The 18466-nt window shown below is 38.8% G+C and overlaps 1 protein-coding gene and 1 long non-coding RNA gene across 15 annotated transcripts in view; one reads left to right on the top strand and one right to left on the bottom strand.

Moving 5' to 3' along the window:
- Window positions 1–18466, top strand: part of ARID1B (AT-rich interaction domain 1B) — a 365703-nt gene that overhangs the window by 100226 nt on the left and 247011 nt on the right. For all 13 annotated transcript variants that reach the window (XM_079971468.1, XM_079971467.1, XM_079971476.1 and 10 more), the window contains one exon: window positions 8698–8808. In XM_079971468.1, coding sequence (XP_079827594.1) covers window positions 8698–8808 — 111 coding nt within the window. The remainder of the gene's footprint in view (window positions 1–8697; window positions 8809–18466) is intronic.
- Window positions 10691–17118, bottom strand: LOC307213580. 2 transcript variants are annotated; one of them, XR_013837581.1, is made up of 3 exons: window positions 16644–17118; window positions 13638–13756; window positions 10691–10885 (listed from the first exon to the last, which is right to left on the bottom strand). It is a non-coding gene; the product is annotated as an uncharacterized lncRNA (long non-coding RNA). The 2 variants fall into 2 exon arrangements; XR_013837582.1 differs by having other exon boundaries at window positions 16670–17118.

Here is an 18466-nt window from a genome sequence, read left to right as displayed (position 1 = left end):
TCGAGAACCAAGGTACCACAGTAGAAAAGAAAATAATAAATAAATATCATTAAAGCAATTGAAAGTATAAAAACTTACAGAATAAATTAAATCTAGGCAAGTAGCATTAGAAACACCCCAATCCAGGTGTTGTATCCAACTAAAGCATAAAATGTATAAAGTTTCACCCTTTAAAAATGCCTTTCAGAAATGTGGCATACTCTCCAGATTATGAAAATGATGTAAATGTACGCAACATGCCCTGCGAGTGTACATTTTAAGGTGGATGATTCTGGAACTACAAATCACCCAGTTTAAGGATGCACTAAATCACTTCTTTTAACAAGACTTTTGTAATTAGTGTACCAGGTGCACATATGTTGAGGGAAATGGGTAAACAATCTCACCTGATTGTGTGGGGGATCATTTTGTATAACATAGAAAGCCTGCGAGTATGATCTTGTTTGAAAAGTATGTATTAAGCTATTCATTCTGAAAGCCTTTTGCAAGCATTTTGAATTTCTCTTCCATTTTAAAATAATTTGATCTCCTATTTTCATATACAACTTTTGATTTTTAAACATTTTAAAACTAACTAACTCAAGTAAGAGCTATTTGGCAATGGAACAGACTGCCTTGAGAGCTTATGGACTCTCCTTCCTTGGGGATTTTAAGCAGAGGTTGGTTGGCCACCTGTCATGGATGCTTTAGCTGATTCCTGCATTACGGGGGTCAGACTGGATGACTCTCAGGGTCCCCTTCAACTCTAGAATTGGTGAGGCACGTAATCAAAGGGGCATTCTTTATATCTGTTATTATATCAGCTTCTTACAGAATTATTAAATGAATGAAGTTTTATTAAAGTAAATACTGCATATTCCTGCAGAGGGTTGATCCTCAGAGTCCCTTCCAACTCTACAATTCTATGGTTCTATGACTGTACAATTTTGTTTTGCCTTGTGGGATCCAAGATGGCGGGATCTAACTGGATCTAACTCAATCAAGCCTTACTAAAAAGTTACAGTGGTACCTTGGGTTAAGTACTTAATTCATTACGGAGGTCCGTTCTTAACCTGAAACTGTTCTTAACCTGAAGCACCACGTTAGCTAATGGGGCCTCCTGCTGCTGCCATGCCGCCAGAGCACAATTTCTGTTCTCATCCTGAAGCAAAGTTCTTAACCTGAGGTACTATTTCTGGGTTAGCAGAGCCTGTAACCTGAAGCGTATGTAACCTGAAGCGTATGTAACCCAAGGTACCACTGTACATAGATCTTCCCTGTCCTAGGAAGGTTTCTTCAGGAAAAGTTGCATGTTGGTACAGAAGCACTCCACCTCTTTGAGATTATAATCACCTCCACTTTAAATTTGGTTTTCCCCTGCTCTCCCCACATGCTTTTGTACCTTTTGTTCCCCGCTGGGAAAACTGGCCTATCAACATAACTTCCTCAACGCCATAGTTCCTCAACATAACTTCCTCAACGCCATAGGCAACTTCCTTGGATGTCATCTTTTTGGTGGTAACCCTGCTGCTGAAGGCAGCATTTGCTTTTAATCCCTTGCCCCAGAAGGCCGATGCAAGCTGATATAATCAGGAACAAGGAATCTGCTAGCTAGAAACTGCATAGTCAGGTATGATCCACTCCAGGAGGCCAAACCCTTATTGGGGAAGAACCCACAGGTATGGCAGAAGATAATAAACTGCACTTATTTCACCTGGGTTGATGTCTGTTCTTTTTCTTCCTTTCCCATTCACTGGCCTGGGCTGAATTTCAGGACAGGGTTGAATTCAATTCAGTGTGGAAATGGCACTTTCAGCTACTTAATAATTCTGTTGATGGTTCACGATACACTGTCTTTGGGTGGCTGCCAGAATAGGGAAAATCTGAATTGAAACAGTTAGCTATTTATTTTAAAGTGAGTTTCTGTGCCAGTCATCCATATTTCACTACCTTCCAGATTTTAAATATGCACACTGAGTCAATCTGTTTTGTGCACACACTAATTTGTATATAAGGGCAATGTTATATCTTTGAAAATGTTTCTCTCCCCATGTACCCCCCCCCCCAAAGCATTAAAACTTATTCAGGTGCTACCATTATTGAGAGTCACATCTAAGAATCTTTCCATGATGGCATCTACATACTGGCATAACGCCCTCATTCATCATAACTGATATGCCTCTTCAGTCGCTTCTTGTGATTACAGAATATTTTTCTTTTCTACCCATAATTTTTGTACGTCTTTAAATACTGTACTAATAATTCCATTAGTTTCTGTTCTGATTGAGGTTTTAACATAGTTTGGTTAATGTTTGTTTTATATTTTTTTAAAAGGGCTTTTAATGTTTTCAATCGAAGCCACTGTGGAGGCCTTGTGGCTGAAAAGCAGGACAATAAAAAGAAAACCTTATTGCTGCAGTTTAAGGGAATTCTGGGATGTATGGTAGTCTGGAATGCCAGTAAGCCACACCCACTGCAAACATAACAGATCAGGTGAGAAGCAGTGGATGGAACTGTGGAAAAACTGAGGTGAAAACTGAACTTATACTTTTATTGTATTGCAAGTATAAGTATTAGTACAGTATTGTAAGTATAAGTATAATTTCACATAACAGACTTTATGTGAAACTAGCAAAAATTTTGCAAGAAGCAGTTAAATACCATCTGAAAGCCCTGTAAAAACAGCAAGAAAAGGGACAGAAAGATGGATTAAACAACTGCCCAAATGCAGCCTATGTCTCACTTTAACATGTTCACACTTTCAGGCATTTCTTGCTTTCCAGAGTATTAAAAATGTTTTGTAACAAGCAGTAGATGGACAGGTCAACAAGTTTACGCAATAGTTTTATTCAGAAATGCTTGATCATGCAGGGGTTTTTTTTCTTCTTCTTTTAATTAGAAACCACTGTATGGGGTAATTGGAAATTAGAGTAGCCTACAGGATGTGATTTTTCAATTGCAGTTAAAAGTAAACAAACCTGTGTGTGTGTATGTGCGCGCGTGTGCGTTTGTGCAGTTCATCAATGCAACAATTACTTATGGGTGCAGTAGCTCTACTACAGAATTGCTATACCCACATGGACCACCCTACTTATTTCAGAGAGGGAAGCAGATCTACATGTGCATTCCTTTGCACATATTAACCCACTGTCAGTATGTAATGAATGATGTCGCCTATGCATGCAGGAGTACTACGCGCATCAGAGCTAATGTGGAATTTGGAATGGGGCAAGAATGTGATCCATGATTTAAAACCAAAACCAAAACATAGTTAACTGGGCTGGAATTCTAGGTCAGCTGCAGTGCAGATTATAGTTCTTTGGGTACTTACTGCTAACAAACTGGCTAGCTGTATTAAAGTCTCTACAGTAAAGGAAATTTTGTAAAAACTATTGAGTTGTATTTTTAAAGGTAGTCATTTTTTAGCCTTCTTAATACTCTGAGTTTCTGCTACCAAACATCTATTATTTTTATGTTTTAATTGCAACAACTCTAAAGACGTTAAAAAAGTTGTTTTCTCCCTGAATGAAGAGCAAGATCTGAAGAAATTGAAGCTACAACTTTTATAAAGAAACTCTAACTCTCATCTCATCATAGTCCCTACACCCTTTCCTTCCCAGGTGCCTTGTGTTTGTAGCTATCTCCCTGTTCCCAACTTTGAAAGCCTGTTTTTAAATTTTCATGTCAGTCCTATTTTAATGCTTGCTTGGTGTTTTTTTTTGTTGGGCTAGAATACTAAATTAAAAAGAAAGACAGCTGGTTGAACAAATAATATAAGCGATACTATTTTCTGTGGAGGGTTTATTACAGACACCTCTGCAATGATACAAAATAGTGAGGTTGTGTTTAAATTTCAAAGAAAAATCAGAGCTTTGCTCATTTGTTTGCCTATTGTGAGGCTCCCCTGCATCTTTATGTTGCTTTGTAACAGGGGGAAGGCAGCTGAATAGAGGCCTTGTGTCATTTGTTGATTTTAAATCATGCTGCTAATCCAAAGGAACCTGCTGGCCCACACAGCAGGAGAACTGTGTCGCAAGCAGAAATCTGGGAGGAGGAATAGGGGGGCGTCACAGTGGATAATAATCATTCAGCCATCCACATTTTTCACCCTTAAGCCCAATTGTGTTACCCTTTGCTGGTAACCAAATGGAAGAACTGGTCTTTTAAGATTCTTATTGGCACATACTTAAAAGTCGGATGTGGATCAAAAAGAAAGTGACCTATCAGTTTCATTAGCACTAAAAACAAAGAAAAAAGTCCAACACCTACCTACCTACCTACCTACCTATCAATCATTATTCACATTTTTTTCAAAAGAAATGGCTAAGCATTTTTCTATATTTTATCTGCATTCAGACCGAAGCAAAAAGTATTTGTTTCTCTGAATCTGCCTGATAGAGAGAAGGATCCAGCTGTGACTCTATTTGGCTTTCATCTGTCTTACCAATTTGGAGACCCTCATGGCAACATCATGTTTAATACACCCAGAAAGAGTTAACTGGCTCATAGCATTGCAGGACTTGGAAGTAGCTGCTATTGGACCAGATGCTTTTGGCACCCCAGAGAGTCATTTTTAAGGACCAGCAGCAAAACTGTGAGTGCACTTATGGGGGTCCTATAGAGAAATTATTTCCTTGTACTTTCAGGCTAAAAATGTTGCATGTAGAAATAATTGTTCACGTTTAGTTGTTTATCAAAATTGCAAACAAAGACAGGAAAAAACAAATTAAGAGAGCAATCTGTTATGCAAATTTTTTTTTTGGGGGGGGGAGACAATAAAACAGCTTTCCTCCTTGATTGTTAAGGTGTGATATCTGTTTTCTGCAATTGGCTCTTCAACTTTCTGTGCCACATGCTAAAATAAGAGTTTCACATTCTGTCCTACTCCTTGTCTGTATAAGAACAAACTGTAAGGTTGACTGTGGTTGCAGGTGAGACTTGTAATTAATATGTACCTGGGAACATAAAGTAAAACTGGCTTCTGCATATACTAATATGCCATTATTTTTATTTATGCTTTCTTGTACTGTAGTGCAAAAGAAATCTGTCCCTAATCTATTGGGACAGACTTAGCACAAGAAGTAAACATTTTCAGTTTAATGCATCTTTCAAGTTGATGTCCCGTCCTTGAAAACTTGATATAGGTTTGGTTGACACCTTGTGGTAATTCTGCCCTCAGTTCTGCACAAATAAATCCTGTTGATTTGAATAGGGCATGCATTGGGTGCAGGGTTTTTGTCAGCTTATTAAACCATTTCCCAAAACAATTCACTTTAAAATTCATTGAAATAGAAAGCCAGAGAGAGAGAGGGAGAGAGACAGACAGACAGACAGACAGACAGACTTAGGGCAGATTCTAGGCATACACAAAGGTTCCTTCTGTTTTATCCTGAATCCTCTTGTCTCACCTGAGCATGTATTCTGGAGCATTATCATTTGACCGAACGGAGTGGAGGGGTATGTGTAAGGAATGGCCTTTTGAACTGCTTGCATACACTATGGGGAAAACTCTGCTCTGTTGAGCATTATTGACACGCTCCGTATATGGTAGAATGGATATTCCATTAGTGTTAATTTTAGAGCTTCCTGAAATGCAGCTCTTCAAGAATTATAATTGTAGTCATATGCTCTGGAATAAATGGAAAGAGCTCCTGATTAGCTCTCTCCTGTAACAAATGGTATCTTACCGAACCCTCCTCAAATTCTCTCTTACGTCTTCACTCCACCAGAAAAAAATGAGAGCGTTATCTATTTTTTTTTAATAAATATTTATTGAGGTTTTTTAAATACAAAATGCAAAAATAATAAACAATATGACATGTATCAAAACATATTTTCAAAGCTTCTTTGGACTCCCTCACGTCTCCCGCTCCCACTTACATCATTGTAAAACTTTTTCCAGCAATTTATCATCTTGTTTACATTCTTAAATCTCATTCATTTAATTTAATCTAATAATTCTCCAAAAGGTTTATATTTTCCTCAATCTCACTTATCATCCAAATTACGTCTAATTTAGTGGTGCTCAATTATTTATGGTCTGGCATCCTTCTTAACATTCAACCAAATTACAGTATTTTTGTAAATAAATCCTAAATTTCTTCCAGTCTTCTTCTACCCTCTCCTCTCCCAGGTCTCGGATTCTGCCGGTCATCTCAGCCAATTCCATATAGTCTATCAGTTGCATCTGCCATTCTTCCAGTGTGGGTAGATCTCGGGTTTTCCCGTGCTTGGCGATGAGTATCCTTGCTGCTGTTGTTGCATACAGGAAAAAAGTTCTGTCCTTCTTTATCACCCTCTGGCCGACAATACCCAGGAGAAAGGCCTCTGGTTTCTTGGGGAAAGTATACTTAAATACCTTTTTCAACTCATTATATATCATTTCCCAGAAGGCCTTCACTCTAGGGCACGTCCACCAGAGGTGAAAGAATGTTCCTTCATTCCCTTTACATTTCCAGCATTTGTTATCAGACAAATGGTATATTTTGGCAAGTTTAACTGGGGTCATGTACCATCTATATATCATGTTCATTACATTTTCCTTCAAAGCATTACATGCAGTGAAGTTCAACCCAGTGGTCCACAACCTTTCCCAGTCCTCGAACATGATATTATACCCAATGTCCTGTGCCCACTTTATCATAGCCGATTTAACCATTTCATCTTGTGTGTTCCATTTTAACAGCAAGTTATACATTCTTGAAAGTACCTTAGTCTTAGGTTCTAGCAGTTCTAATTCCAATTTCGATTTCTCCACCTGGAACCCTAACTTTTTGTCATTTTTGAAAACTTCTTTAATCTGAGCGTAGTGTAACCAGTCTCGCACTTTATCCTTCATTTTCTCCAAACTCTGCAATTTCCAATTGTCTCCATCTTTTTCTAAAATTTCCCAATACTTTGGCCATTTGGCCTCCATATTGGGTCTTTTTCGGGCCTTAGCTTCCAGAGGTGATAGCCACCTTGGAGTTTTGTTTTCCAATAAGTCTTTATATTTTGTCCAGACATTGAACACTGCTTTTCTGACAATATGGTTTTTAAAGGCCTTATTGATTTTAACCTTATCATACCATAAGTATGCATGCCAACCAAAAGCATTGTTAAAACCTTCCAAATCCAATACATCAGTGTCTTCGAGAAGTAGCCAATCTTTTAGCCAGCAGAAAGCTGCGGCCTCATAATACAACTTTAAGTCCGGCAGGGCAAAGCCCCCTCTCTCTTTCGCGTCGGTTAATATCTTAAACTTAATTCTGGGCTTTTTGCCCTGCCAGACAAACTTAGAAATATCTCTCTGCCACTTCCGGAAGCACTCCGTCTTGTCCACAATCTGTAGTGTTTGAAACAAAAACAACATTTTTGGCAATAGATTCATCTTAATAGCAGCAATTCAGCCTAACAAAGAAAGTTTCAATTTTGTCCAACTATCTAAGTCTCTCTTAATTTCTGACCAACATTTTTCATAGTTATCCTTAAATAGACTCAGATTTTTTGCTGCTATATTTACCCCTAGGTACTTTACCTTTTTAACCACATTTAATTCTGTCTTTCTCTGAAACTGTTCTGACTCTGTATCTGTCAATTTTTTCCCCAATACCTTGGTTTTCTGTTTGTTTAGTTTAAATCCCGCCACCCGACCAAAGTCTTGGATCAATTGTAGTACTCTTTTCGTACTAGATTCTGGCTCCTGCAGGGTCAAAACTAGGTCATCTGCAAAAGCTTTAAGTTTATATTGTTTCGCTCCGACCTGAATTCCTTCCACCAACCGGTCCCCTCTAATCATATTCAGGAGCACTTCCAGAACCAAAATAAATAGCAAAGGGGAGATAGGACAGCCTTGTCGTGTTCCTTTTTCAATTTTAAACTCTTCTGCAACTACATTGTTAACTATCAATTTAGCCTTTTGTTCTGAATATATTACATCAATCCCATTCTCAAAACCCCGTCCCACTCCCATTTCTTTTAAATTTCCCTTCATAAATTTCCAGGAGATATTGTCAAAGGCCTTCTCCGCGTCTATAAAAATTAACACTGCTTTTGTATTTATGTCTGTTTGCAAAAGTTCCAAAATGTCAATAATGTTCCTTGTGTTAGCAAACAAATGTCTACCTGGGAGAAAGCCCGCCTGGTCCTTATGAATTACCTCATTTAAAACTTTTTTAAATCTACTTGCCAGAATGTCTGCAAATATTTTGTAATCCACGTTTAAAAGAGAGAGATGGGACGATAGTTCTGAAGTTGTGTCTTTTCAGCTTCCGATTTTGGTATCAATGTGATGAAGGCTTCTTTCCACGATTCTGGCGCCCAAATGAGAGCGTTATCTAGTCTCGGTGCTGGAAGCAAGATTTCTGTAGAAATTCCGAGGCACCACACGTTTCAGTCCATCCCACCTGGTCCCGCCCCCATTCCTTCCCCACTCTTCCTGGGCCTGTTCCGCCCCGCCCCCTTGCGGTGCCAAAAATGGTGTGTGCATCAGTGGTCGCACATGTGCCGATCGCACCCAGATGGGGAGTTGCCTGTAAATAGTTATATTTTGAGCCCTGTGGACATGTCTTGGGTGTGGAAAGTGCACCAGAATGTGTGTGTCTGTGTGTGTGTGTGTGTGTGTGTGTGTGTTTGAGTTAGTTAATCCCTCAATGTATAGCTGGTCTTTTCTCTCTTCTTATGAACTTTATGATACCTCCTCTTTTGCATTATTAATATATTAATATCTGTTTTATCCAGGAAATGTCTCAGGAAGCCTATGGATCCAGGTCCCAGCCCCCAATCACCCAAGGCAAGCCTAACCATGAAGAAATGAATCTAATCCAACAAGAGAGGCCATCAAGCTTACCAGTAAGAAATTAGTTGTCATCTGGTAGAAATGTTTCATGTACTGTGTTGAAAATAATATTCTGCAGTGTAGAAATTGTTTCAAATTTTTGCTGTTTGGGGAGTTTTTCAGTATCAAATTTATAATTGAATTTAAACTATAATGAGAAACAAGACAGTAAGGATTTAGCTCATATATTGAGAGAATTCCTTCATTCTCAAATATAACTGAATAATCCCCATTCATTTTCTGTATTGGATGTTGGATATTTAAGATATACACATTTAACTAGCTATGCAAGAATAATATTTCTCCTTGCATATGTTCACATCTGTTGTGCTAAACATTTATCACCAAATTGGTGTGTGAAGGAAGCTGGAGTATACTTAAATATTCCTGCGTTAAAATTGTACCACTTTCTGCAGTGCTTCTTAACTTTAAAAACCAGCATTTGTGCAAATGACCTTTCAGTGTTTAGATGCAACACTTCTAATTATGGAAGATTTGCACAACCATGTTTTCCATTGGATTATTGCAGATAGCCTGATCATTTAACTTGGTAACATGTCAACTCATCACAGTCAAGCTAATACTGATTGCATTGGGGGGGGCGGTTAAAGAAGTACTTTTATGTGATATTCTTGTCATATTATAATTACCTTATTAACTTAGTTGAGTGAATCTGTTCTTGATTGACAATATGGAAAACATTTTTGGAATGATAATTGGATAATACTTCTTATTTTGTGAATTAGTGAGAAAACAGTGATGATGTTGAACAGTGATGATGTTGAAATTTTCAAAAGGTGATATGCTTAATAACAGCAAATTTTAAGTTGTATCTAAAATGAGAAGTTGTGTTTTTTTGTGTGTGGCAGCCCTGGAAAAGTTTACTAGAAAGTAAATCTCTTGAATTTAGCTAGCTTTACATCCAAGTAAATGTATTTAGGTGGGTTTTTTTGGCTATAAGAACAGCCAACTCCAACTCTTACTTATCTGGTGCTTATGCTGTTGTGCTTGTTGGGGCTGATGGGAGTTGAAGTCCAAAACATATGGACCAAGTTGGGGAACATTGGGTAATAGTAATTGTTTTCCGAGTAGTGTGGTTTTACATAGTGGTGGGTTTTGCTGAGTTGTGTGCAATATTTTGTTTCCAGGAACAAAAGTAAAAAGTAGCTAAATAGTATCCATTTTCAATTCATTTCTGACCACATTTTTTCATGTATTTTTTAAAAAACAAAGTTTACAAAAGACAAATTGGTTAAAGCTGAATGCTTGCATACTGACCTACATAATTTAATAGGACATAGTCTTTAATGGTCTGACTATATATATTTCAGGCTGTTAAAAAAATTTTATGGTTACAGAAAACGCAGCTTCTTTCTCTAATTCCATGCAATGTAGCACTTGAGTAATTTGGAATCGCCACAGAGCCATTAAAAGAATGCTTTGCAGAAGTTTCACACTTTAAAAACCCTTAATTTTACCTGGAAAGACTTAAGTATTCTACTGAAATTAGCGAAACTTTGATGAGCTGAGTTTGGACGAATAACATGCTATGTTTCATCCCCAACTATGTTTAATTTTAAAAAGCAAGAAAATAAGAGGGAATGAGTTACATAAAATATTTCTACTTTTGGGACTTTTTGTATGGGCTTTTAGTTTCCCTGTAATAATTAGTAAATAGCTTTTTTTTTTTGTATATGTTTCATGTTTGTCACTTTGTATCACACTTTCTTCAATAATTCTTAGTAATAGCCCTCATGCTATAATTAGATGTCCTGGCATCAGATCTCATATGCTACATGGCATTGTGAGAAAGCCTAATTAAAGCGAGGACAGTCTTTCTGGCCCTTACTCTGATTTAGCTTCATGGGCTCATTGCCAAAAATTATAGGGCCACAATTTCTGGTCACTACAAATGCTGATCTGGGAATGGTATTTCTGCCTGTTTGGGATGGGGTTGGGCCCTTGATGAATATGATTTGATGTTTAGGAGTGCCCCTTGACCTGGTCTTGCTAGTAGATGTTCAGCTGATGCTTCATTTAGTGGGACACTTGTGTTCGGATTTCTGGGGCTACTGTCTTCATGTCAGGAGCCTGTTCAAATAATACAGTGGTGCCTCGCAAGACGAAATTAATCCGTTCCGTGAGGCTCTTCGTATAGCGGTTTTTTCGTCTTGCGAAGCAAGCCCATTGACAGCTTAGCGGATTAGCGCTATTAGCAGTTTAGCGGCTTTTAGCGATCAGCTGTTAAGCGGCTTATCAGCGGATCAGCTGATAAGCGGCTTAGCGGCTTAGGAAAAGAGGGGGGAAAGGGAAAAAACCCCGCAGGAACTCGCAATACATTTTCGTCTTGCGAAGCAAGCCCATAGGGAAATTCGTTTTGCGAAGCGCCTCCAAAACGGAAAACCCTTTCGTCTAGCGGGTTTTCCGTCTTGCGAGGCGTTCGTCTTGCGGGGCACCACTGTATTAGAAAGAATATGATGTATTTGGTTTGAAACTGTCAACAAAAAGTAGATCAGGAACAAAAGCAAAATCTGTGAAATTACTTGAAACTGTTAAAATTAATTTAAAAATTATCCTTCAGTGTTCCAATTTGCTTTAGCTCCTTGATAAATGCTGAAAATCTATGAAACAATATACACAGTGGTACCTCCAGTTGCGAACGGGATCCGTTCCACAGGTCCGGCTAGATCCCGAGGTTTCCGCAACCTGTGGACCACTGTTTTGCGCATGCATGTGACGGTAGACCGCTTCTGCGCATGCATGCGCGGCGAAACCCGGTCCAGTACTTCCAAGTTTGCCTGTGCTGATCCCGGGGGGAAGGTTACCGTAGGCGTAGTCAAAGTCCGGTCCTGGGTCACTAGCCTGGAATCAGTCCACAAGGAGCGGGGCGAGGTCCGAAACAGGAAGCCGGGCGGGGACAGGAGCACTGGAGAGTCAGGTCTGGGTCCGGGCAGGAACAGGAACTCAACAACGACGTTGCTCCCACAACCTGGGACCGGGCCGACTGGCCTTTATATGTTCTGAGGCCAGGGGTGGTCCCGGCCCCCAGGAGACCCGCCTCTCTTGGCCTTAAGGCGAGCACTCCTCCTGGGAGCAACCAGTTCCCTTCGCCTCTCTGCCCTGAGTCTCTGCAGTTCAGGAGAGGCTAAAGGGTTACTGGGCCCAGGGGGAGACTCACCTGCAGGCACTGAGTCCTCAACCACCTCTGGAGCCAGAGTGGGGTCACCTGGTGCCTGCTCCTGAGGCTCCGACACAGGTGCAGGCGCTTCAGCATCAAGGCCATGCCCCAATTCAGCCAGCCCTGGAGGCGGGGACTCCTGTGCAGGCTGGGATTCCTCTGGTTCAGCCTCTGAATCAGAATCCCAGGCCATCACATTGCCGGTTTTGTAACGTGAAGTTTACGTAACCAGCGGGTTGCGTAAGCCGAGGTGCTACTGTACAAGTAAAAGAAAAACACACAGGAAATGCCAGTGTTGCCTACTAAAAAAAGGAGCCACCTTATTTTACCCAAATAGTAATGCATTTTTTAATTCATCTGAGCAGGCCAACTTCTTTCTCCGATTTATTTGTGTAAAATAGTGTAGGCAATAATCCAAAGGATTCAATGGCACTTTTGCTTGTGCAAGAAAAGGCGCTATGATTTGTGCCAACTCCTCCTTTCCTCTGCAGCACTCCCCTGTGCTGTATCTAATACTATTTCTAAGAACCCCCCAACTCTAAAGACCAGATTTTCGGGGTACATTGCATGCTTCAGTTGAGAGGAGGTGGTGGGAAAGTGACATTCTACAAGCAGAATTCTTCACACAGTTTTTAGGACCCAAGCTACAATGTGGCTCCTGTTGAATCGTGGATATATTCAGCAAACATTTCTGTGAATATTGCAGCAATTTCAGGCAAAGATGCTATTATGATCATGGGATTTTCTGCTGGCTATATCACCGATTTAACCAGCTCATACATTATGTTTCCCCACAAAATCACTTACTCAGCTATGGACTGGACTGCATCAATTCTAAGCACATGAGCTCAGCTGAATACCTGATGGAACAAGTAAACTTTGAAAATCACAAAGTAGCTTAGTGGTTCCACCAGATGATTGGCTGCAAACCACTTTTGGGTATGTGCATACTTTTCTGTCACCTATGCATATGTTTGTGTGTGTGTGTTTGTGTAAAAAGTTAAATATACTTTTAACCAGTGCTATTTATTTCTAAAAAAATGTTTGGGGTACAGTGGTACCTTGCGTTACAAACATCTCAGGTTACAAACACTTCGGGTTACAGACTCCACTAACCTGGAAGTAGTACCTCGGGTTAAGAATTTTACCTGAGAACGAGAACAGAAATTGCATGCTAGCAGCAGCGGGAGGCCCCATTAGCTAAAGTGGTACCTCAGGTTAAGAATGGTTTCAGGTTAAGAATGGACCTCCGGAACATAGTAAGTTCATAACCCGAGGTACCACTGTACTCTCATTTTCCTACTCATATTGAAATACTGCCCCTCAATGAGGCCAAACTTAGATTCACAAAATGCTTAGGGGTATGCGTACCCCTGCGTCCTCCCAGAAAAAAGCACTGCCTCTTACTAAAGGTAAAGGGACCCCTGACCATTAGGTCCAGTCGTGGCCGACTCTGGGGTTGCGGCTCCCATCTTGCTTTATTGGCCGAGGGAGCCGGCGTACAGCTTCCAGGTCATGTGGTCAGCATGACTAAGCTGAAGTACATCTAACTGAAGCAATCCCTTCTTATTCCCTTGCCTACCCATGCCTCCATTCCATCCCTTAATGTGTAGTTATCCTGCATTTATTTTAGATTGCAACCCTTGGAGTAGAGACCTGACATACCTGTTTTTTGTAAAGTGCTCTGTGTGTGTGTCTTTGTGTCTGTGAAGATATGTAGGTCTCCTGCCATTTGTACCATCCGCTCCTTGGAAATCTCGCCCTGTTTTTCTCAAGGTTTCTCTCTGAATTTCAGGGGACAGTTTAATTTATTTCCTTCAGCGGAGAACCAAACTCATTTAATTATATAAACACAAGATATTACCTTATAATGGTGAACTAAAAAATATGCACTGTTTTACTTGGATACTTAAAGAATTGACCCACATTCAAAACAGTCTAGGTCAAACTGTGTCCAGATAACTGAAGAATAAAAGGAATAATAATTTACTATGATGTTGGACAAGCCATTAAGATTAGCTAATAAAAGTATGGTTTGTTTGTAGCCATTTGTTTCCAGCCTACATTAGAAATTCATCTGCTTTGAATTTAACAGGAACATTGTGCCAGGATTTTTATATACAATGTGTGAAGGAAATGGAACAACTAGTGAACTGTCTAGCTGTGCTTGCTTGCAACACAAACTTTTAGAAAACCTCTCTGAAGGGTGAGAGAGCATTCAACTTTATGAACCATACAAATGGTTTATACTTTTGACATCTTTCTGAGAAATGTGTTTTTAAAATAAATCAGTGCAGTGCAGTACTGATCAAAATACATTAGACATCTCTTTGCTTTTTAATGTATATTTATTCTTTGGTTATTTAAGAAAAATGGCCCCATGAAGTATATTATGCTGAGAACCCATTTAACTTACAATATTATCTTTTTTCCAAAAGTATAATTATTTTGACATAATTTGAAAAAGAAGTTATCTAACAGTACAATTACTAACTGCCCCCAAGATCAGTATTGTAAAACAGATGTTCAAAAAACTACCCTGAAAGAGACATATTTAAGTATCCCAAGGTGATATTCAAATACCATAGATTTAAACTTAACAAGGTTTTGGGAATACAGCGCAAAAGAGCCTGATTTTCAAGGTTTGCTAACAAAACAAGAAGGAATGCCCAACCTTAGTAATAGTTAGATATTTCAAAATAACTATTATATTAAAATAAAAAAACTTTCTCGCAGTGAGATGTGGCTGAGGATGGTTTCACAGAAAACTTTTGGCAGTCCTTTAGAATCATAGAATCATAGAGTTGGAAGAGACCACAAGGGCCATCGAGTCCAACCCCCTGCCAAGCAGGAAACACCATCAGAGCACTCCTGACATATGGTTGTCAAGCCTCTGCTTAAAGACCTCCAAAGAAGAAGACTCCACCACACTCCTTGGCAGCAAACTCCACTGTCGAACAGCTCTTACTGTCTGGAAGTTCTTCCTAATGTTTAGGTGGAATCTTCTTTCTTGAAGTTTGGATCCATTGCTCCGTGTCCGCTTCTCTGGAGCAGCAGAAAACAACCTTTCTCCCTCCTCTATGTGACATCATTTATATATATTTGAACATGGCTATCATATCACCCCTTAACCTCCTCTTCTCCAGTCTAAACATGCCCAGCTCCCTTAGCCATTCCTCATAAGGCATCGTTTCCAGGCCTTTGACCATTTTGGTTGCCCTCCTCTGGACACGTTCCAGTTTGTCAGTGTCCTTCTTGAACTGTGGAAGTTATTTTTAAAATGGTACTATGGTATCAGGACAGGAAAATTTTCAGTAAGCAAAAGCTTTTGAGCTTGACTTGATTTATTTTGTTAGCCAAATGAATACTCCCGCAGGTGAATGAAGAAACAAAACAAACAACTAATAAAAATTCTAGTACTGTTTACGGATGTTATTGCTGATTTGCAGAAAGGTCAGCAAGCTAGCTCTTGATAATGGAAGTTAAATGCAACCTGCAACTGATACATGAATGGCGCCTGGGTACCAATCACACCCCTGGTTATTTACTTCTGTTCCTTTCTTGAGCTGAAAATAACTATTTGGCAATATGGTAAATTAAAAAAAGAGGAAACTTTTGATGGTGTAATTTTTGTCACTGAAATTTTCACATTGTTTTTGCTCAGTGTGGAATGAATGGTGTTTACCCCCCATTCATTTTGCTTGCTCCAGCAATGTTGTAAAATAACTGAATGATCTGGTTTTCCTTTGTTTGGGTCAAGAAATTTTAGCTGAAAATTGTTACTCTGTGAAAGAAGATTATTGACTCAACAAGCCTTCAATTTTCACTGAATAACACTCCCACCCTCTAGCTTCAGGAACATATTGTGCATCCATTCTATTTTAAAGTACAGACTGTAATTTAAGACTGAGGCACTTTGATGCCCCACTGAACTTTGTTTAAGCCTGGAATAAAAGAGGGGGAAAGCTTTAAGCTCCAAAGAAAGTGACTAAGCTTTCCCAAGTGATTTTCTTAGCTACTATACTATAGATTAAGAAAAAGTTAGAAAAAATTAACTTTTTCTTTTCAGAATACAGCTGATTTTAGCTTAAGTTTCACAAATAAGAACATATTATCATAGGAGAATCTATTGAAGGCAGATAATTTTAAATCATAACTGTAATGGATTTCTAGAAACAAGACATTGCTATATGCTTCCTGGAAAGGCTGGTCATGGAATCGACTAAAAACAAAACGATCCTGGGCTGCCCAAGAGGTGATGCACAATACTATCAAATTCAACTTCTATATAAGTGGAAAGTCACACAGAAAGTCCATCAAGTTTGCATTTAATTTCAAGGGAGAACTTTTCTAAAACAGGATATGATTTTTTTAAAAAGAAATTTGAAAGGAAAAATCATGTCGGTTATATCTTTTTGAGATACTTGAGGCAAAAATTTTTCCAAATTTTGCATGTATACTGATGAGGTCTAAATCAATTAGTGTGCAGCTAGGAAGGAGATACTGAGGCTTTGCTCTATCAGGGCTCTTTCCACGTGCAGTTAACCAATCGTTGGAACGCATCCAATCCAAATTTCTGCACAAAATCCTGGGGCTGCCAAATTGCGTGTCATATGCAGCCATGTCTCTGGAAACTGGACAAGGGCTACTGGAAACCAAAGTGTGGCTCACCACTATAAAATTCTGGCTCCACCTACATTTCATATCTGATCCGTTTTCTTTAACTTTCCACATGCTAGCAGAATCCCACCACTCTAAATGGCTAGCTTGCATTGAGAGCAAAATCAGAACCTATCACTCGAGTCTCTGCTTATGCTCCAACAATTGGAAACATTCCAGACAATCAAGTGCAGAATCCTAGAGATTGAATTCCAAACCCTTTGCAGTGCAGCCCTTAAAACCTGTTCCCCTTTGGGGTTAAGAATTCCACCTTTGTTTGGCCACTCCATATTTACACCAGCTTTACGATCCCCACCTACACAGAGCTCTTTCCATTGCAAGATTTAAGGTCTTACCACCTGCAGTTTTGCAAGGTAGATTCTCAAAAATCTCATACTCTGAAAGACGCTGCCCTTGTGGCACCAAACAGGTCGAATCTATCACACACGTTTTATTTTATTGCCCATTTTTTGCAAAAATATATGATAAACATTTCGCCCCCTTATTGAAGGAGGGGGTTTATCAAACTGACGAATCCAGACTGTCTTATCTGCTGAACAATTGTAGTAATTACGTCATGGAGAATGTGGCAAGATTTTTGAGCAACACTATGAGATTGCGTCCCTATAGATCCTAAGAGGCATTTTTGTACCTCATGACGTCTGGACAGTTTTATCCTAAAGTATCTTCTACTATGTTTCATTAACTGAGTTGTGTTCTGATCCATGTATATGATGCACTTTATCTATGCCAAGAAAGGAGATTGATATATTTTCTGAAAAAGCATGTCTGATAATAATTGAAACATGCTTAAACTAAACATAGCCAGTTTGCTTAGCCCACAGCCTTTGCATTATAGAATTTATATCTGACTAGGGGAGCAGAATATTAAGGATTTCTGTTGGACCCTGTAAGGACACTAAGCAAAATCACATACTTGAAAACTAAATGTCCGTATTTTCTATGCTGTTTGTTGTACAGTTTAAATATTCATAATTTTCATAGCAATAAAATGTATAACACACTGTGACTTTAATCTTAGATTTAAAAAGTAGGCTTTAACTCAGTGTATTTAGTAGAGACTCCTTGATTCAGTTTTCAGGGATCATGAATATTGTCTTTAACATGTATGTTTTATTACATTTGGATATAATTTAAGTTGTTATTTTAAAGGATTGTTTTTCATTAAAAATCTATTTTAAAATGATATCCATTTTAAAAAATGTTTTAAAAGCATTTATTTTTATCCAACATAACCTATTGCAGTGATGCCACAACTTTTGACATAAGAAAAATTAATATTGGTTCTGAAACATTTAATTAAATATCTCTTCTTACTTGTATTTATACATTCAAAAACAATCATACTGTCACCCTTCATGTTTCAATATATTCTTCTTAATCTGTTAAATATAGTGTGGTGCAATATATTTCATTAGCTTACAAAATATGGACATTAGTGCTTAACTATTCTCTCTATGTGCTAAATTAGGTTTAAGCTTCCAGGCTTTGAAATGTGAGAAGTTTGCACCTTTCAGATTTAACCTCTCTGATCTATTTTTTGTTGTGGCACTACATCACATAAAAGTGCTAGGCATTGTTCAGTGACTAAAATCTAAAACAGGCCCTGCTTGTGGATTTACACTTATGTTCACTTTTTGCCTAAAAATAACTTGGCTAGTAAAGGGTGTGTTTCAATTTTAAGCCTGTACTTTTGTCATCTTAGATTCCCAGTGCTTCCAGTTGCAGACATGAGATGGGTTGTAACTGCATGTGCATGATTAGTATTTAACCCAGAATCTCAACATTGTATTTAGATGCTTGCTTATTTACTC

The sequence above is a fragment of the Podarcis cretensis genome (assembly GCF_951804945.1).
Source record: "Podarcis cretensis genome assembly, chromosome: 3".
NCBI classification, from domain to species: domain Eukaryota; kingdom Metazoa; phylum Chordata; class Lepidosauria; order Squamata; family Lacertidae; genus Podarcis; species Podarcis cretensis.
Note: the sequence above shows the minus strand (reverse complement) of the source record. Positions and strands in the feature narration are given on the sequence as shown.